Genomic DNA, 20,315 nt, shown 5'->3' with positions numbered 1-20,315 from the left:
AGAGGACTCCAGGGGCACCAAGGGCTGGAGATACACACCCAGGGCCACCATTGCTTGCTGTGTGATCTTGTACATGTCACCCAATCTCTCTGAGCCTCAGTTTCCTCATCTGCAGAGTGGGCATAAAAAATAGTGCCTGGTTCCAAGGATCTTGGGGACGAAATGAGTGACCATCCTTAGCACAGGGCAGGTGCAGTCCGAGCCTCTGATAACTCACAGCTTTTCTAGAGAGGAGGGCAGAGAAGTGGTTGGGGGAAGGCCAAGGAAAGTATAACAGGAACAAATTCCTTTAAATATGGACAGCACTTTGCAGTTTGTAAGGGTGTGTGTGTGTGTGTGTGTGTGTGTGTGTGTGTTTGTCTCATTAAACTCTCCCTTAGTTCCTTGCAGCAGTTGCTTGTCCTGGGGCAGAGGGGACGGGTCTTGGGGAAGCTGGCGCGCAGAGAGGGCTGGCCCAGGCCACCAAGCCAGCAGGGGCAGGGGCGGGCCTGGGCCCACGTCTACACCCCTCCCCGTGAATCTCAGAGGGGCTGCAGGAGGAACCACCAGCCAGCAGGAGGGTCCCTCCATGCACTGACCAGAAAAGGGCCTTCAGCGTGTTGGGCCTGGGGTTAGTCCTGCATCACCTCTGGGAGCCCCGATTTCTCTACCTGTCGAATGAGGGTCTGCCTGCCTGCTTTGAGACTTTGATGAGAAAAATAGGACACTGACCCCTCACCTGTGCCAGGTCATTGGGAGTCTCGGACTCTGCAGACGTCATCCCTGTGATACTTAGAGCACCTGCAATTGGGGAGGGGGGCATGGGGGGGGGCGGGGAGGGAGTGTGTGCACCAGCCCTGACTCGTTCCTGGGGAGCTGTGGTGCTGGGCCACTCTGGAGCTTTGGGTTCTTGGGCACATCCCTTAGTCTCTCTCAGCCTCAGCTTCTTCATCCTTCAAGTGGGTGGAACACGAGATCCCCACCTCTCCCCCCGCCCGGGGCACACCTCCCAGCCTTGTGCACGGGCGCCCTTTTTTATGCTTTCATGGTGCCTTATTCGTCCTTTCAGCCCATGGACATTCATGGAGCACATCCCGGGTGCAGTGTTGGGCCTGGGTTTACGGGGTGAGTGAGGCCGCCCGCCCTGCCCCTGTCCAGGCAGAAGGCAGGTGTGAAACCAGGGTCGCTTGATGCAAGCTGGGTGGGCCATGGAGTCAGAGGACAGCCCTGCCTGGCCGTGGGCGAGGTCTGGGAGAGGTGCTGGTGGATCTCGCTGTCTCCCCCACTAGCGCTCCCACCTGAGGCCGTGTCTTTGGCTGTGAGGCCTCAGCTCCCAGCAGGAGATGCTGACAGGATGGTTGTTGGAGTGAATGAGGGGGCGAATGAGTGAATGGCTGGGGTCTAGGCCCCTTTCCCTGACTCTTCCCAGCTCCAGGCCAGCGAGCAGGGGCAGAGCCCAGCCCCTCCCCGGGCTGTCCCAGTGGACCCAGGCTGAGCCAGGCTTGCATCCGCCTCCTCTCCTCCCAGGTCTCTGGCTGGGGCCCGAGGGCCTCTCTCCTGTCGGCCTGGCTGGGTCAGGGAGCTGTAGGTCGCTGGGTGAGGAACCTGAGCCATCGTGGTCATGGTGTGGCTTGCTGTTGACAGACGAGGAAACCGAGGCCCAAGGGTCAGGGCTGTGGGGCAGGGCTAGGGTTACAGCACCCGCGGGCTGCTCCTCGGGCGTGGCCCTGGCGTGCTGGCCGGCTGCGTATTTATAGTCTCTGCTGATCTATATTAACACCGGCCGGCCCAGGCCGTCGCAGCCTGTGGATCGCAGGATGGCTTTGAACCCTCCGGGGGCTGTGGAATCAGAGCTCGCTTTCCCTTCACAGCCCTGGCGCGCATCCTGGGCCCTTTGCCTGGAGAACGTCCCCTGCCTGGGCCTGCGCCCGGCCGCTCTCTGGTGGGCTCGGCGTCCGTCTGCGGTTTGTTGTCGTGCCTCGCTTCCCTCCAGCTCTGCAGGGAGACGTGTACACAGCACGGCTTCGAGTGCATGGGCTGCGGGGCCTTGGGCAGGCCGCCCCTCTCGGAGCCTCAGTTTCCTTCTCTGTGGAATTGGGCGTAATCGCCACCCGACGTTGTGGGCCAGCCTCTGAGCACTCGATGCTCGGGAGCTGGAGTCACTCCTCACGCCTCTCCTAGGTCTCAGAGCCCCTGGGGACTCGAGTGTCATCTCCACTGCAGAGATGAGGCCGCCGAGGCCCCAGGGGCGCCATCACTTGCCAGGGCCATGCTGCCTGTGGGGACAGAATTCGGACTCATCTAAGTCCGAATGTTCCAGCTTCCCAGACCCCCTCTCCTTCCCAGGGCCCTCATGGTCCTTGGGAGGCCAGACTTCACACCCACCAGCTTGGTTCCCACCCCTGTTGCCATGGGAACAGCTCCACTAACTCTATGCTTCTCTTACAGAGCAGAGACGACTGGCCGCCCTGAGCGCAATTCAATTCAACAGACATTTACTGAGTGCCTACTATGCGCCAGGCCTTAGGCTAGGCACTGGGGTGGGGGAGCAGAGAGGAAGATGGGGCCCCGTCCTCAGGTAGCTCCGGGCTGGGGGGCTTGGAGAAGACAGGCCAGGGCTGAACAGCAGCTCGGAGCCAGGAGGGAAGCTGCCTGCAGGGCTGGAAGCAGCAGAGATACCTGGGTTCCAGTTCATCCCTGGAGAGCTTCGTCCCTTGTCTGTGCCTCAGTTTGCCCATCTGTAAAATAGGGGGAAGGGGAGGGGTGAGAGTCTCTAGGGTCCTTCCAGGATTCCGTGGGGATGGAGTCAGGGGATGGGTTAGAGCAGGGAGGCTTGTCACCCCCTGCAGAGGGAGTCTCTGACAGTTTCTCCGGGCTGCAGAGGGTGGGGAAGTGTGGGCATGGCACCCCAGGCTCAGAAACAGCTTGACAGAGGCCAGAGGACATACAGATGGGCAGGCCTGCAACTCGGTAGGTGGTGAGAGGTCATGGGGTCTGAGCTTAGAGAGGGAGGGAGGGGCCCAAGGGCTATACTGGGGGACAAGAGGTCTATTTTGTGGGCTGTTGAGGATGGACGTTGAGAACAGATGGTCCTGCTTTGTCCTGCACCCTTCTCCTCCCCTCTCCCTGGGATACCCTTCAGGGTCACATTCCCATAGGAGCGTGTGGCCGTGGTCATGCCCGCACTGTGCTAGGCCCTTTACACGTAGTCCCCATTGCAACCCTAACCAACGAGCATTGATGGGCCACTTCACAGGTGAGGCTGCCCAGGCTGAGAGGGAAGCTTTTTCTCCAAGGTCTTTATCTGACTCTCCAACTCCCCTCCCCCCATGCTTCTCCCACTAGTGCTCACTAAGGGGCGTGTCTCTGCTCGTGTGACATCTGCCATCCTAGAAAGTCCCCAAGCCCTGAGGAGTGTCTGCTAAGGGCACCGCAGCTGGGTTTGGCGGGGAAGGGGGGATCCCTCAGATGTTAGCAGGATGGGCTTTCTCCAAGACCTGAGTTTCTGCCCCCACAGTGACCATCTGAGATGGACAGTGAGGTGCGTCTCCTTCCCACTTTACAGATGAGCAGACTGAGGCCCTGGGAATCATGTGGCTAGTTCAAGGTTGTGACAGTGACATCCTGGGTAGGGAGCCCCATCTCCTTATTAATCCTTATCTCTGTTCAAGTCCCCGGAGATTTGTGCAAAAGCTGACCCCACAGCACTGCCCCCCCCCACTTCCCCCCCCTCTGCCAGGGCATGGAAAAGACCGACATTGGAATCACAGGCCTGGGTTCAGATCCTGCTTTTGTCTTGCACAGACGGTGTGATCTTGAGCAAGTGGTTACTCTGAGCCTCGGTGTCCTTATCTATAAAGGGGGAACGGGCCTCTTTCCTTCAGTCACTAACAGATCTGTATTGAGCACCTCCTGGGGCCTGGTGCTGGGTTCTAATCCAGAACTCAGTCCAGGTGTAAAAGCAGCAGTTAGGATTCCAGTTATGATGGAGGAAGCCCAGGGGGCAGTGGGAACCCACAGAAGGACCCCAATCCGACCATTTTAATTGGCGGGGGCGGGGAGGCAGGAGGGCCCGAGAGGAGAGCAGGAGCCAGCTCCACAGGACCCCAGTTTTCCCAGAGCAGTAGGGAGCCAACGAAGGCCTGTGAGCAGGAGAGTGCCACGCTCAGATTTACGCTTTAGAATTTGCTCATCCTCTGCTGGGTGGATGGGTGGAAGGGGCGGCAAGACTGGGCAGAGACCAGTGAGGATGCTAACTGGGGCAGGGAAGGAGGTAGGAGCAGAGCAGGAGTCGTGGGTAGGCACATAGACTTTCCAGGTACAGGGAGCTGGGCAGCCGTGGGTGCCTCTTGGTGGTCAGGGAATGGGGGGCAGAAGCAGTGGTGGGGAGGGGGCAGGTGCGGGAGGTGAGTCCAGTAGAGGACGTGGATGAGTGGAGTTTCAGGTGCCAGGAAGGAAGCAGCTGGGACCAGCAGCTTGGGCATGGTCAGCACTTGGAAGTTGATAAAAGAAGCCTTGGGAGGGAATGAGATGGGGAGGGGGCTGGAGGAGGAGGGCAGGTGGCTGGGATAGGACCTCAAGGAAGGCAGCGGAGCTGGAGGGGGGCAGCCCGGGAGGTAGGAGGAAGGTGTCAGGACGTAGGTCGGAGGGGAGATGACAGAAGTCACATGTGTCAGGCACTCTCCCAGTGCCAGGTGCACAGGAGGGCCCAGGAGGCTGGTTCCCACCTGCCTCTTCACTGGAAAGCAGACTGGTAGGGTAAGCAGAACCCAGTCTGTCCCCTCGCCATCTGGAGGGGGAAGGTGTTGGAGAAGGAGGGAAAAGGGGGAAAAAACATTTGCATGCATAACAAGGCTGGAGTGAGGGAGAGAGAAAGAGGGAGCAGGAGATGAAAAGAAATTACCATACGCCAGGATCTTGTTATTCAACCCAATTTTCAAAGGACCACAGCTGTCGCACTGAGATAATCCGTTAATTATAACAGCCATTGTGCTTTGGCAACGGGCGAGAAACAGAGGCTGGGGACCAGGCTGTAGGGGGTGTGGGGAGCAGGTCTTAGTGGGGCTGGACCTAGGAGAGGGCACAGGCACAGGCGAAGAGAGGTGTGTTGCCCTCGAGAATGAAAGGAAGACACTGTCAGGGGCCAGGCCTCATCCCTATTCTGCTGCCATTGTTGCATCAGTGGGTGACGACCACCCATGATAACCATACTGGCAGCAGTGAACTTTATTGAGCACTTACTATGTGCCAGACCCTGCATGTAGCTCTTCACTCTACTGCTCCCCCTCCCCCCCGAGGCAGTGCCCTCTAGTCCCATTTTACAGAAGAGGCGACTGAGACTCAGAGGAAAGAAGTAGCTTGCTGGGGCCACGCTGTTGGTTCAGTGGCAGAGCTGGATGTGAGCTGAATGTGGCCCGCCCTTCCAGGGGAACCGTAGGGAGGGCTGGCCTCCATGGATTGGCCACACTGGCTTGGTGGCCGTGTGTCCCCAGCAATGGTTTCTGTGCAGCCAGCAGTCATGGGGTGGCCCTCCCCCGGGCATTTCTGGGGCTCCTCTGCAGGGACAGAACTTCCTTGTTTTCCGAGGCCACAGCTGCAGGCCTCTGCGGGCTCCCCCCACCCGCTCCCGAGAAAGGATCCTCAGTGCTGCGAGAGCGACCCCATGTGACAGCCTGGTTTGGGGCTGTGAGGGGTGGTGGCCCTGGGTGCTGGGGCCTGGAGAAGCCATGGGAAGCTCAGGCAGGAGTCCCAGGGGAGCAGAGCGAGGAGAACCCAAAGGCTGTGGGAGAGCCGTGGGAGCAAGGGGCCATCCCAGAATCCCCAGAGCCGGGTGCAGCAGGCCCTGCTCCGGGGTGTGGCTTCAGCAGCCAAGGCCTTAGGCCTCCTGGTGTCCACCAGCCTTGGCTGCACCCTCAGCCCTGGGCAGCTTGGCAGTGTCTGATGGGGTGGGAATTGTATTTGGGAGTGAGTAACCCATTCACCCCACCAGGAGCCTGAAACTCCACCCATCAACCCAAGCAGCATTGCTGAGGAGCCAGGGGCCCCACAGAGTGACAGGCAGGTTTCGGGGGCCATCTGGGTGCTCCCCTGGTTTGGGGCTCCCACCCCGGTGGGCTTGCTTGGAGCCAAGCTGGTGGGGGTTGTGAACGGGTCAGAGCAGCTTAAAGTCCTGTAGGACTGGTGACCACAGAGGCAGGACTCAGAAGACATTTAGGACCAAGGAATCAGACACATAGAACTCTTGAGTCCCAGATGCATAATCAGAGAGCCCCCCCCGCCCCCAAAGACGCAGAGCCAGGGAGGCAGGGATGGTGGTACCTTGGGTCCCAGACCAGGAGGCTCATGGGATCCCCCAAACAGGCCAGGATTCTAATTGTGTCGGTTCTGGGCTTCCCTCTATTGCTGGCCTTGAACACTCCAGTGCCCGGGGCAGCGGGAACCTCAGCCGAGAGGCAGGGAGGAGGGGCCCCAGGGCCCGTGACACTTGCTCTGCTGCTGATGGGATGCAGACCCTGGGTGGCCATGTCCCCCAGGGTTTTCAGTGGACCCCAGAAATGGGGACTTTAAAAAGAAAATCTCCCAAGTTTTTAACTTTGGCAACTAATTAAAAAATCAATCTAAAACGATTGCCCAGATGAAAGAGGAATCCACGGCATCTCTTGGTCCAAAGCCGGTGTCATGGAGAGCCAAAGCCACTGCGTAGCAGCTGCGAGACCTCAGTTTCCACCTCTGTAAAGTGGGAATAGTCAGAAGGTTGTGCTGAGGATTAAACCAGTCAATGCGAGATGTGCTCAGGCCCAGTCCCCGTAAGCCCGGGACTCTGTTTCCATCTTGCCCCAGGCGTGCATTCCTCTCCAGCCAGGCTGCCTCGGAGTGGGCCACACTCCCTGCCACCCAAGCCTCCACTTCGGGGGGGGGGGGAGGTGCAGAGGGTCCCTGATACACCACTCTGCCTTGGGACAGCCCTGAGGATGTTGGAAGGCAGGGAAATGTTCACCCCTTGAGGCCCCGGAGGAGGAGCAGGTGGAAGAGGCAGAGTCGGGAGGGCGGGCCTAGCTGGCGCCTAGTACATAGTAGGTGCTCCATAAATGTTTATTGAATGAATGAATGGAGGCCATGCAGGCAGAGGCAGCCGCGCGTGCGCAGGCACTGGTGAAAGAGCGGGTCCAGTGGAGACTGGTGAGTAGTGCCCGGGGCTGCAGCTGAGTGGGGGCCTGGGGTTTGCTGGAGCCAAGAGGCCAGAAGGGACCAGGTGGGGGAGGCAGGGACCAGGTGGGGGAGGCAGGGACCAGGTGGGGGAGGCAGAGACTAGGTGGGGGAGGCAGGGGCAAGGAGGAGGAAGCAGGGACCAGGTGGGAAGGCAGGGGCCAGGTGGGGAAGGCAGGGGCTAGGTGGGGGGACAGGGGTCAAGTAGGGGGACAGGAGTCAGCTTGGGGAGGGAGGGGTCAGGTGGGTAGGCAGTCATCTGAATAACCTAGAGGATTCTGGGAAAGCCAGATATGACCCGTGAGGTGGGAGTGGGAGATGGGTTTGATACCGGTCATCCTTGGCTGTGGGCAGGAGGATCACATGCTCTACCAAGTGCCTGGTGGTGGGTGGGGTGGGTGCTGGGCGGCTCGGGGCTGGGGAGTGGGTGCCGGGGAGTGGCCGGGTGACCTCTCTCTGAAGAGCGGCCACAGAGCTAGTGTCGGGCTTCCCCTGCCAGGCTGCCTGGTGGTTTCCCGAGGCCAGGCCTTTGGTAAAGACCCTCCGTCCTCCTGCCTACATGCTTCCCCCGAGGCCTAGACACAGCACAGGCGCTCAGGACAGATGTGACGCCCTGGGAGCAGGGGAGGCCCAGGGACCAGTGAGTGCATGGGGAGTGACCCAGTTGTAGTGTCTAGAGGGCTTCGGGGTGGGCCCAGAGACCCATGCGCACAGCTCTTCTCCCCTGAACAGATGAGAAAACTGAGGCCCACAGGGTTAAGGAACTGACCGGCTGAGGTCACACAGTGAGCCAGCATCCATGTGTCCTAACTGCCTGTAACACTGCAAACCAGCCCAGGCCTCTTCTTGGGCCAAGGTGACAGGGCTCAGAGACGAGTGCCCAGCACAGCAAGGCCTTGCACACCCAGCTGTTGCTGCTGCTGAGAGGCAGGGTTCTTCTTACTGAGCTCTTCTGAGTAAGTTGGAGCTCAGTGCAGGGCCGGGCACATAGTAGGTGTGCAGAAAACACTTGTGGATGTGTAAGGAACGTGGGTGAGTGTGTAGCTAGTTGGACAGCGTGCCCCCGCCTGCCCCAGGCATGAGCTGCAGGCCTGGTTCCCAGTTCCTCATGACACAGACACGGATGCAGCCGTGGCCTGCTCGCCCCGTGCAGGATGGCACAAAGCCGGGAGCAGGTGCTGGTATCGAGGGGCAGGGCCCAGCTCCCCCGAGATGTGGAGCAGCTGGCACAAAGGCATGAGACTAATAAGACCTGATGGAATGGGGGTGGACAGACACCCGGCACCTCGGGTGAAACCCGAACAGAGGACATTGTGAGGGCAGCGGGGCTGCCTGGCGGTGTGTGTGAAGGGGGTTTGGCTGGCATCTAGGACAGCAAGGTGAGGACACAAGGCTGGCACACTCTCACTGCTCTGACAAGAAGAGGCCCCTGGTGCCCACCACTGCTCAGAGCACATTGGCCCTGATGCTTGGCTCCAGGCCACCCATCTTCAGGAGGGACCTTGACAGCAAGTGTGACCCTGGGCAGCTGGACCCAGGGTGGGGGACTTGACACTACGGCGCAGGAGGAGCAGTGGAGGGCGTGAGGTGCGCATCTTGGATAAGCCGGGGCGCGAGAGAGCAGGTTAGCAAACAGCAGAAGGGCCTTTGAGGGCAACTACTGGCCGTGTTCTCAGTGGCTCCCGACAGCACTGGGCCGGGTGAACAGAGGTGCGGAGCCAGACCGGGCTTTGTGATCGGAGAAGACCTTTCTAACGATCAGATCCCTCCAGGAAAGAAGGAAGTGGCCTCAGACGGGGCTGAGCTCCCTGTCACTGGAGGCATGTGAGTTGGGGGGAAATCACCTCTGCATGGATTCTGGACAGTCTGGCCGTTACAGGATCTCGGGCTGCTCCACGTTCCTGGCTGTGTGGTCTTGGGTGGGTCCCCGGACCTCTCTGAGCCTGGTTTCTCAACCTGTGAAATAGAAAACATAAGGGGGTTAGGGGGGGTGTCATGGGGTTAAAAGGAAGGCTCAGCACATTTCTGGCACAATGTGAGCACCCCATAAGAAGTGGGGCCCCTCCCTCTGTTATTTAGCACCCTGTCCCTAGCCCTGAGCTCTCCCTTCTACACATCATGTCCTGGGCGCGTGTCACCTGCCTGACCCTGCTCCAGGCTTGGAGGTTACAGCAGCGAACAAGATGAGGCCTGCTTTGATTTCATGGTGGGGGGCGGGGAGAGTGTGTTAATAAAGAGCTAAACGATGCTAGGTAGTGCTGAGTGCTCTGAATGGACCCAAGGCATGGTTGAGATGACCTACTGGTGTCAGGGAAGGGTGGGTTTGGGGGAGCAGTTGAGCAGAGACCTGAATGAGGTAATGGGCTGTTCAGATACTGGGGGGCAGGGAAAATGGCATGTGCAAAGGCCCTGAGGTGGAAGGGGCCTGGGGGTTTGAGTAGCATAGGTGGCCTGGAATCAGGACTTCTGCTTGATGGAGAAATTGGAGTCTCCCTTATGCACAGTCCACGCTGCAGGCCTTCCTGGTGGGGGAGGCAAGTGCTGTTGCAAGGGGCGGGAAATCCACTGGACACCTATGCATGTCCAGACCCTGCCGGGGGACCAGCTATTTAGAGGAAGTTGGGCAAGGAGAGAGCCTCAGTTTTCTCATCTGTAAAATGAGGCTCCCTAACAGTGCCAGCCATGCAGGGCGATAGACGATTTAAGGAACACAAATGTCAGACACAAACGAGCCATTGGGTCAGGGATAGCCATGCCTGTCTTACAGGGGTAGAGACTGAAGCCCAGAGAGGTGCGTTCATGTGCTCGATGTCACACAGCTCAGCATTTATTCCGAGGACCCTCTGCCTCCAGCATCCATGCGTTTGTCTCTCTGCCCTGCAGGTGGGCTCATTCCACCTGAGATCTAAACAGTTCCGCGGTGAAGGCATGGTTACCCTGTTTTAGAGACGAGGACCCAGGGCCCCGAGCGGCCTGATGAGGAACCCTCGTGAGGTGGAGGCAGAGACAAGACCCAGTGTCCAGCCCCGGGGGGCGGTGGACTTTGTCCTGAGGGCAGTGTTATATCTCTGGGACCCTGGCCTGGTGCTGTGCTCCCAACAGAGAGGTGAGGTGGCCGCCAGCCCTGGGAGTTCTGTCTCCTCCTAATCCTGGGCATGGCAGTGACACGGACGGTGACGGCGGCACCTTGGGGAGCCTTGGCCAGCCTGTCCCAGGCCAGCCTGTGCCAGGGCTGATCAGCGGCTGCCAATGAGATTTCCCTGGCTGAGCCTCATGTCCTGCTCCTGGGAGCTGGAACACCAACCGCCTCCCCCACTCGGTCCCTGGACCCTCCGATGTCCCCGCGGAAGTGTGGTCCTGTGAGCAGGAGCCTGAGGCAGAGCATTTGCTGGGCCTCCTGCTCTATAAGCGGTTACCTGTCTCCACATGTCCTGGCTTCTGCGGGAGCCCTGGGAGATGGGGGAGAAGCTGAGGTTTGGAGAGGGCCTGCAACTCGTCCGAGGTCTCTGAGCTGCGTCTTCCTTGCTGACCCCTTCTCCCCACCTCCCCCACCACCACTCAGGTAGGCCTCACGCTGCCCATCCTCTCATCTGGCCCTGGGAGGGGGGGAGGCCAAGACGCTGATCCCTGAGGAGCAGCCCTGTGAGGTGAGCATGCACATCAGCCCATTGCAGACTCAAGCGCTAGGAAGTATTCATCCCACTTTATCGATAAAGACGGGCTCGTGCCCTGTGTCCCAGGTTAGCTGGGGGTGTAAGGGGGGCGTGTCAGGGCAGTTGCTCCCAGAGGGGACTCGAGGTCGGCAGATCAGGATCTGTCACTGCCACCCTGGGTCCTGAGCTGACCTGCCACCAGCGAACATGTCCCTTCCCCAGTCCTGGCCTCAGTTTCCCCTCTGAGAGGGGCTGAGAGTGGGCTGTGCAAGGGCTCCTCCTCCTTCCAGCTCCGAACGAAGTGCTAGGATTCTGAGTCTGCAGAGGGCACCCGGGGAAGAAGGGCAAAGACATCAGCCACTGAGTCTGGGGGAGGGTGTTGCTGAGGCTGGAGAGGGGGAGCCATTGGCCCAGAGTGACTCAGACGTTCTGTGTTCTCTGCGCTGAGACCCCACCTCGGCTCTGCCCCCCAGATCCGTTGGGTCTGGCTGACTCTTCTCCTCCTTCTCCATCCAAGGGTGTCCCCATAAGAAGGGACATCAGGTGGTGTGTGGTCCGCTAGACTGGGGCCCGCCCCCAGATCCCTCGATGGCACGCTGGCCCCCAACTTTGCCACCTTCCTTCTCTGGAAGGGGAGAGGCACCCTTAGAGAGGTGCTGGGGGGCACTCGGCGCCTGGCCCTGCTCTGGCCAGAGGCCACCCACTGCTGCCACGCGCGCGCGCGTGTGTGTATGTGTGTGTGTGTGTGTGTGTGTGTGTGTGTGGAGGGGGGTGTGGGGTGGGCACAGTGGGGATGGGGATGGAGGGGTCCCTGCAGGCCAGGTCGGCTGGGAGCTCTGCACTCCACCAGACACTGTGCTGGCCGGACTGCGCCATCAGCCAGCCCTGCCAGGCTTAGCGCCATCCAGGCCCTGGGCAGGGAAGGCCTCTGCTTCCAACAGCTGCCTCCTGCTGCTCCCCCTCCCCCAGCTGCTCACAGGCTGTATGTCAGTGGCTCAGCCAGGCCCAGTGCTCATCTGTCTCTGGGTCCCGGGGCGAGTGGGTGGGTGGGCAGCAGGTGCTGTGTGCTTGCCTTCACCCCCTCCCATCCATCACCTTGCTGTGCTGCTCTGCAGACCGTTGGTCCCTGTGTCTCAACGCACCCACTATTCTTTCGTCTCTCCTGCTTGGCTGTCGGCATGTTTTGCTTTGCAGTCCTTCCCTGTCCTGCCTCCTGTCTGCAGCTCCCTCACTTCCTCCTTCTCTCCCCGCCCCCAGGTGTGTGTGAGCCGCCCTCACGAGCGGGCCGGGGGAGGGCGTGATGCTCCAGGCCCTAGCCTCAGGCCCAAGGGAACCCCTCCGGCCAGCACCCTCTCCCTCACTTTGAGGGGGTGCGCAGCAGGCAGGGGGCCAAGTGCTGCCGTCAGCGGCTTCAGAGCCTTGCGGTCCTTTCCCGGCTGCGTCAGGCCTCCACGGGTGGTGGGCAGGCAGCCCAGGGACAAGGACAGGGACGTGGTAGCTGACGCACCGTACAGGGTGATGGGGAACCTTTTCCCCCTCCGTCTGAGTCTCGGGGGAGAGGAAGGGTGGGGGGAGCTGGACCCTGGCCCAGGCCGTCCTGGAGGCCAGGAGGAGTGGGAGAAAGGGCCACGGGCAGGGTCACCTTGAGAGCTCAGGTGGGCAGAGCTCAGAGTGGCTGGGGTGGGGGTTGGGAAGGGAAGAGATGGGATAGGACTAGCTCCCACCCAAGCCTGGGCCCCTTCTCCTCTTTCCTCTCCTCCCTCCCCCTCAGCCTTTTCATATCCCCCTCCCATTCCCCCCAGCATGGCCTGAGGTTGTCCCAAGGCTCCCGCAGCTCAGCTCTGCCTGGCAGCCCCTGCGCCTGGCTGAGGGGGCCCTGGTGTAAGCAATTCAGATCTGAGGATGGGGTGGGGGTAGGGGGTCTCTGTGGGGCTGAAGTTGCACATGTGCATGCATACATGCACATCACACATGTGCTTAACATGTCATCATGTAGGTAGGCGTTTGCCCGTGTTCCCCTGAGATGCCCCCCACGCCCATGTTCACCTCTGTAACTGGCCACGAGGCCGCAGAGCCTGTGCACACAGGCCAACGTGTGTGCTCATGCCTGCCGCGCATCCGTCTGCTTGTACGTGGCAGCACAGCCTGCACTGGCGCTCTGAGCAGCGCACACCTGCGCGTGCACCTGCATACAAATGCGGTCCCCGGCGTGCTCGCGGCAGGAGGTGCAGAGGGCGCTCTGGAAGGGCGACTTGGCGGCTCAGCCTCCTCCGGTGCAGTCTTGCTGCCTGTGTGTGTGTGTGTGTGTGGGGGGGGGGCGGCCTGGGGCCCCAGGAGGGTTGGGAGGGACTGGCTGGGGGGGTCCCCTCGGGGCCAGAGGCCACATTGGACAGGTGCTCAGGTCTCCGACTCCAGCCCCCCCAGACTGTTGCACAGTCAGGAACAGAAATGCTCTCTGCTGCCTGGGCACCCCCTCCTTCCAGGGGCCCCACCCCCACCCCGTCTGGCCCCTCAGCCCAAGCTGTCCTGCAGGGGACGAGGTGTGAGGCCACCTCCGGGAGGCCCTGACCATCCAGCCTCTGACTCCAAGTCAGCCTCTAATCTGAGGGGTCATCTGGACGCCCTGGCCACCTGCCACCTCCACAGAAACTGCCTGCCTGGCCTTCCTCGGGCACCCCCCCTCCCCGCCACCCTTCCCTCTGTCCCAGCAGCCCTCTGGGGCCAGGACTGTAAATTGGATTTGCTTTAAAGACAAAGGTTTAACATTTTTTTTTTCTCAAAGCGTTTCCCTTCCTGGAGTTTCCCAGGAGCGGCAGCAGGAAGCAAAGGTGGCTCCTGGGGACAGTCTCAGGCTTTCTTTATCCAAACATGGATTTCTCTGCCTAATCTTCACACCCCTGGCCACTGCCCAGGGCACAGGGAGAGAGCACCGGGCTCTTCCCGCAGCCAAGAGAGCCCTGGGTGGGGGCTGGAGCCCCGCCTGGCTGAGGGGCCGTGTCTGGGGCTCGGTTTCCCCACCTGGACAAGGAGGGTCTGTCGGCTCTGAGCCCTGCGCCGTCTCCCCTGTCTCCCCTGCCCATCTGCCTCTTGGGCACGGGCAGCCCGGCTCACCGTGCTTCCCCCATCAGGTGGCCGGCAGGGACCTGGTCCCCACTCCGTGGCTGTGGGAACAGGCTCAGGCAGTGCTTGAGCTCAGGGCTGGGCTCCAGGCCTCCTGATTTCTGCTGCCGCAGGAGCCTTGATCCTGGCCCAGGTGGTGCTGTGTGACTCATGGCAAGTCTCTGCCCCTCTCTGACGGGGCTTTGATCGCATTATTCTGGAGGCCTTTGGCTTTTTTGCCTGCCTGGGGGCTCCCCGCCAGCTCCCGCCCCCTTTCTTCGAGGAGGTGGGATTGGGGGCGGGCATGTGTCTGGCTTCACTCTCTCGCCCTCTCTTTCCCTCAGCTCTGCTCCTGTCGGTAAGATGAGCTTGTCCCGTGCCCTCCCTTGTGGGAGACCCCAGCCCCTGCTCCCCTGCTTGGGGGGCCCACAGCCACACTGCTCTGCTCCCCTCCCCCATGGAAGCCAAGACAAGGGAATTATTTTTGGAACAAGAGCAGTTACACAACAAATGCATTATTTATCTCTGGGCATGGAGGAGAGAAGGCATTTTGCTAGACTTCTTAATTCTTTAGCTGGGTTGGAGGGTGCCTGCCCGGGTATGTGGCCATGTATGTATGGCTCATTTGTCCTGCGCCAGACTAGGTGTGCGTGTGTGTGTGTGTGTGTGTGTGTGTGTGTGTGTGTGCGCCTGTCTGTGTGCATGCCGTGGAGTCTGGATCACGTGGGGGCACGTGGGTCTTTGTGTGGGCAGGTGGGTGAGCGTGGACATATGTGTGCTGGGCGTGTGTGAGTGCCTGTGAGTGTGTGTGCACCTGAACTGTTAACTTGTCAGACTCCCTCCTGTGCCCACTGTCCTCAGACTCTGCCCCTCCGCCCTCCTTCCAGGCCCCCAGCTCCCGCTTCCCTCTCTTGCCGCCCACCACACTCCCCCTTTTACATAATGGGCCCCAGGGTGCTGCTGGCAGAGAGGTCCTCCCGCCCCCCGGGAGGGGTGGAGAGGGACTGGGGGCTGCACTCGGAGCCCTCACACTGATCTGTCACCCCCTCTCGGTGCTGCCTTTCAGGAACCAGGTGGCAGAGGGGTGTCTTCCTCGCTGCCCCTGTCTCGCTGGCCCCCCCTCAGAGCGCCACTCTCCAGCCTTCCGTGGGGATCGTCTGAGCCCAGAGCCTGAGGAGAAAGGAGAGGAGGAGGAGAAGGCGGAGAGGAAGTCAAGCTCTGAGAGCCGTGCACGTTCCCAGCAGAAGAGCCACGTGGGAAGCAGGCTGTGGGGCCCGCAGCACCCCTGGCCCCGGCCTGGCCGCGGTGCCCAGCACCTGCTGGTAGCCCCCCAGAAGGTCCCCAGCAGTTGGTTCTGGCAGAGCCTCCCTCACCTGGGGCCCCTGGGCTGGGGGTCGCCCCCAAGATGGTGGCAGCCCCAGGGAGGACTGTGCTGCCAGCCCCAGCCTCCAGCCACTAGGCTCCCCGTGCCTCTCACCCCGAGCCCGGCCGGCGCCATGCTGCGCCTGGGGCTGTGCGCGGCGGCGCTGCTGTGCGTGTGCCGGCCCGGCGCCGTGCGCGCCGACTGCTGGCTCATCGAGGGCGACAAGGGGTACGTGTGGCTGGCCATCTGCAGCCAGAACCAGCCGCCCTACGAGACCATCCCGCAGCACATCAACAGCACGGTGCACGACCTGCGGCTCAACGAGAACAAGCTCAAGGCCGTGCTCTACTCCTCGCTCAACCGCTTCGGGAACCTCACCGACCTCAACCTCACCAAGAACGAGATCTCCTACATCGAGGACGGCGCCTTCCTGGGCCAGGCGAGCCTGCAGGTGCTGCAGCTGGGCTACAACAAGCTCAGCAACCTGACGGAGGGCATGCTGCGCGGCATGGGCCGCCTGCAGTTCCTCTTCGTGCAGCACAACCTCATCGAGGTGGTGACGCCCGCGGCCTTCTCCGAGTGCCCGAACCTCATCAGCATCGACCTGTCCTCCAACCGCCTCAGCCGCCTGGACGGCGCCACCTTCGCCAGCCTGGCCAGCCTCATGGTGTGCGAACTGGCCGGCAACCCCTTCAACTGCGAGTGCGACCTCTACGGCTTCCTCACCTGGCTCGTGGTCTTCAACAACGTCACCAAGAACTACGACCGCCTGCAGTGCGAGTCCCCGCGGGAGTTCGCCGGCTACCCGCTGCTGGTGCCCCGGCCCTACCACAGCCTCAACGCCATCACCGTGCTCCAGGCCAAGTGCCGCAACGGCTCGCTGCCCGCCCGGCCCGCCAGCCACCCCACGCCCTACTCCACCGACGCCCAGCGGGAGCCGGATGAGAACTCGGGCTTCAACCCCGACGACATCCTCTCGGTGGAGCCGCCGGCCTCGTCCACCACGGACGCGTCCGCCGGGCCGGCCATCAAGCTGCACCACGTCACCTTCACCTCGGCCACCCTGGTGGTCATCATCCCGCACCCCTACAGCAAGATGTACGTCCTGGTCCAGTACAACAACAGCTACATCTCCGACGTCATGACGCTCAAGAACAAGAAGGAGATCGTCACCCTTGACAAGCTGCGGGCGCACACCGAGTACACCTTCTGCGTGACCTCGCTGCGCAACAGCCGCCGCTTCAACCACACCTGCCTGGCCTTCACCACGCGGGACCCGGTCCCGGGGGACCTGGCGCCCAGCACCTCCACCACCACCCACTACATCATGACCATCCTGGGCTGCCTCTTCGGCATGGTCATCGTGCTGGGGGCCGTCTACTACTGCCTGCGCAAGCGGCGCATGCAGGAGGAGAAGCAGAAGTGCGGCAAGGTCAAGAAGACCATCCTGGAGATGCGCTACGGGGCCGACATGGAGGCCGGCTCCATCGTGCACGCCGCCCAGAAGCTGGGCGAGCCCCCAGTGCTGCCCGTGTCCCGCATGTCCTCCCTCCCGTCCATCATTGGGGAGAAGCTGCCCACTGCCAAGGGTCTGGAGGCCGGGCTGGACACGCCCAAGGTGGCCACCAAGGGCAACTACATGGAGGTGCGTACCGGCACCAGCACTAGCACCGGCACCGGCACTGGCACTGGCCCCGGCACTGGCACCGGCCCCGGCACCGGCACCGGCGGGGAGGGCCCAGCCCAGCCTGAGAGTAACCGCCCGGGTGCGGGGAACAGCCAGGGCTCAGCCACTGAGATCTCCACCATCGCCAAGGAGGTGGACAAGGTCAACCAGATCATCAATAACTGCATTGATGCCCTCAAGCTGGACGCGGCCTCCTTCATAGGGGGCGGCAGCAGTGGCGGGGACCCCGAGCTGGCCTTCGAGTGCCAGTCCCTTCCCGCGGCCACGCCAGCCTCCGCCGCAGCCTCCCCGGGGGCCCTGGGGGGCCTGGGGGCCCTGGAGCTTCCCAGCTTCCTCCCGCCCTCTTTCCAGGAGGGCTCCCACCACCCGCTGCAGCGGCAGCTGAGCGCCGACGCCGCCGTGGCCCGCAAGACCTGCAGCGTCTCCTCCAGCGGCTCGGTCAAGAGCGCCAAGGTCTTCAGCCTGGACGTGCCCGACCTCCCCTCCCCCGCGGGGCTGGCCAAGAGCGACTCCAAGTACATCGAGAAGAGCAGCCCCCTCAACAGCCCGCTGGACCGGCTCCCGCTGGTGCCCTCGGGCAGCAGCGGCAGCGGCGGCAGCGGCGGGGGCGCGGGCAGCGGGAGCGGCGGCGGGGGCAGCGTGCACCACCTGGAGGTGAAGCCGGCCTTCCACTGCAGCGAGCACCGGCACAGCTTCCCGGCCCTGTACTACGAGGAGGGCGCCGACAGCCTGAGCCAGCGTGTGTCCTTCCTCAAGCCGCTGGCCCGCTCCAAGCGGGACTCGGCCTACGCGCAGCTCTCCCCCAGACACTACTACTCGGGCTACTCGTCCAGCCCCGAGTACTCCTCCGAGAGCACGCACAAGATCTGGGAGCGCTTCCGGCCCTACAAGAAGCACCCCCGGGAGGAGGTGTACATGGCCGCGGGCCACGCCCTGCGCAAGAAGGTCCAGTTCGCCAAGGACGAGGACCTGCACGACATCCTCGACTACTGGAAGGGGGTCTCGGCCCAGCAGAAGCTGTGACCCTCTCCTCCCCGGTGAGGTCGGAGGGCAGGGCGGGGGCACGCGGGGAAGGGCCCGGGCAGCCGGGCGGGGGCGTGCCGGGGGCCGAGGCCGAGGAGTGGACGGACGCACACGCACACCCACATGCACGCACCCACGCACACACCTGACCACCACCTGACTGTGACAACCACCACCCGACAATAAGGGACAGGAAAACAAAGACACGTTCTCCTTAAAGTTTACACAGATCCCGAAACCAGGCGACTTTACTGTGCTGCCCAGGGACTCTGCTGGGGTGTGCGGGGCTGGGTGGGCGGGAGGGCCGGCGAGGAGGCCCAAGGAGGGCGGGACCTGGGGCTCTGGGCCTAGGGACAGGTTTGGGGGCAAAGGAGCCTGCAGCAGGGGGAGGTCCCCTGTTGGGGGACAGGAGATGTCGCACCAGGTGGACACTGGGCATTGTCTCCTTCCTTTATGGATGGGGAAACCGAGGCCCAGGGAAAGGTGATGACCCAGGGTCACGGGACAGGTTAGAGTCAGTCAGAGTCGGAAGCCCAGTGCTATCCCCGACCTCCAGTGGGTCCCCTGGGGCTCCCATCCTCCATCCACCCACCACCCCTTTCCAGCTGTGGTCTCCTGGGGCTGGGGACTTGAGAATGAGTGGGTGCCTTTTCTTTCTAGAAAGCCCCATGGCCATGCCCTCAGAGCCTGTGGCTGGGATTCGTCATGCGGGGGGCCCTTCGTCGCCCCCGTCAGCACCCAGGAAAAGAGCAGAGGCACGGGGTCGTCCCACCAGCCCCTTCACGTGTCTTCCAAGTAGCCTGGGAGCTCCCTCCGGGGTCTGGGCCGCGTGGGGGGCCAGCTCCCACCGCCTCGCAGATGCAGGCCTCACTCCCGAGCCCCAGCTCCCTGGGTCCCCAGGACCCCTGCTCATCCCAGGGGGGCAGCCGCGAACTGTGATGCCTGGGAGCCGTGGGGAGGCAGGTGCCCCTCCATCCCGACCTCCGACCTGTCTGACCCCCATTGTGGGATCCTGGGGCAGCACCTCAGCCTGCCTGGAGGAAGGAGGCTTTCCCACCCCGCCTCTCCCGGCTGCCCCTCCCCCAGGCCCGAGGGGCCCCCATATTTCCATCGACACATGGAAACGGCCTCTCCTCCTTAGCTGACCCCCACCCAACATCTAACAAAGCACAAACAGTGAGCACCCTCCTTGCTGGGGGGGAGCAGGCTGGGTTTGTGGGGCCCCTCCCTGTCCCTGGTTGCCTCTGTCACCATGGCAACCCAGAGCCTGGCAGTTGGGACCGTTGGGCTCCTGGGGGTTCTCCCAAGTGAGGGCAGCGAGGCAGGGCAGGGCCAGAGGGCAGCTGCCTTGCTCATGAGCTAGGGGCTGCTTGGGGCGAGCTCTGGGACAGGTCTGGGGTCCCGGACACTGTCCGGGGGTTGAGGGGTCATCAGCTGTCCCTTGGCCTTTGGTCGGTGAGCGAGGACAAGTCTAGCTTGGCCCACCTGCCATCGTGCCCCGGCTCTGCACACACCTCAGGGCAGGGCGCAGCTGCTCAGCCCTCCTCACACCCGGCCTCTGGCTTGTCACCCCGTTGGCTTTCTTGATATTTGGGAAGTGTGACTGGGGGGAGGGCGGGCGCTGGGGTGGGCCGAGACCTGTACTGTGTGGAGGGCTCTGACCAGCAAAGCCAGTGCCCCCCTGGGTGGGGGCTCTGAGACCTCCCTGCCAGGGGGCCAGTGGGGGGCCACGGGAGATTGGGGCTCCACTGAGGGCCTCTCTCACACCCACTTGGGGGACGGACTAAGCCCGGGCTCACGTTGGGGTGACAGTTACAAAGAAAGGACTGTTCTGGGAGTGGACGGGAGGGGCCAGCATGAATATGCAGAGAAGACCTCCCCCACCTCCCCACACCTGCTCCCAACCCCTCCTCACACCGATTGGCAAAACTGAGGACAGCAAGCAGGCGGCGGAGCCAGCGGTGTGAGAAAGCAGATTCCCTGTTATATTTGCATGATGATTTTCCTGTATTTTTCTGAGCAAACATCTGTCGTGTATGTGCCGGTTTGTCCAGACTCCCCTGCCCCCTCCCCGCCGCCCCCCTCTCCCCACATACCCTCTATTGTGATCTGACAAGCAGCTCTTGACACCCGGGGAGGACCAGCTCTGCAAAAGACCCAAACCAGGTGCCACCCAAACACCGCCCTGGCCCACGCCCGCATCCCGTCTTTCCGAACTTGGGGCTCACAAGTGCCACCTCCCCTCCTCCCTCCGTCCGTCTCTCATGTCCAGGGTCCCTTCCTGTCTGTCCTCCCTGCCAGAGAG

At 62.2% G+C, this 20,315-nt stretch overlaps 1 protein-coding gene across 2 annotated transcripts in view; it reads left to right on the top strand.

Annotated features, from left to right (window-relative positions):
• The window catches only part of ELFN2 (extracellular leucine rich repeat and fibronectin type III domain containing 2), a 41,943-nt gene extending 23,654 nt beyond the window's left edge, over positions 1–18,289 (top strand). The window contains exons 1-2 of one of the 2 annotated variants that reach the window (XM_036301767.1): positions 6,923–7,158; positions 15,004–18,289. In XM_036301767.1, the coding sequence (XP_036157660.1) occupies positions 15,434–18,010 (2,577 nt within the window). In that variant the 5' untranslated portion in view covers positions 6,923–7,158; positions 15,004–15,433 and the 3' untranslated portion in view covers positions 18,011–18,289. Of the gene's footprint in view, positions 1–6,922; positions 7,159–15,003 lie in introns of those variants that run through there. The other variant, XM_036301766.1, reaches the window with a different exon arrangement.
• The last annotated feature ends 2,026 nt before the right edge of the window (positions 18,290–20,315 follow it).

The sequence above is a fragment of the Myotis myotis genome, unplaced genomic scaffold (assembly GCF_014108235.1).
Source record: "Myotis myotis isolate mMyoMyo1 unplaced genomic scaffold, mMyoMyo1.p scaffold_m19_p_3, whole genome shotgun sequence".
Lineage (NCBI taxonomy): Eukaryota > Metazoa > Chordata > Mammalia > Chiroptera > Vespertilionidae > Myotis > Myotis myotis.
Note: the sequence above shows the minus strand (reverse complement) of the source record. Positions and strands in the feature narration are given on the sequence as shown.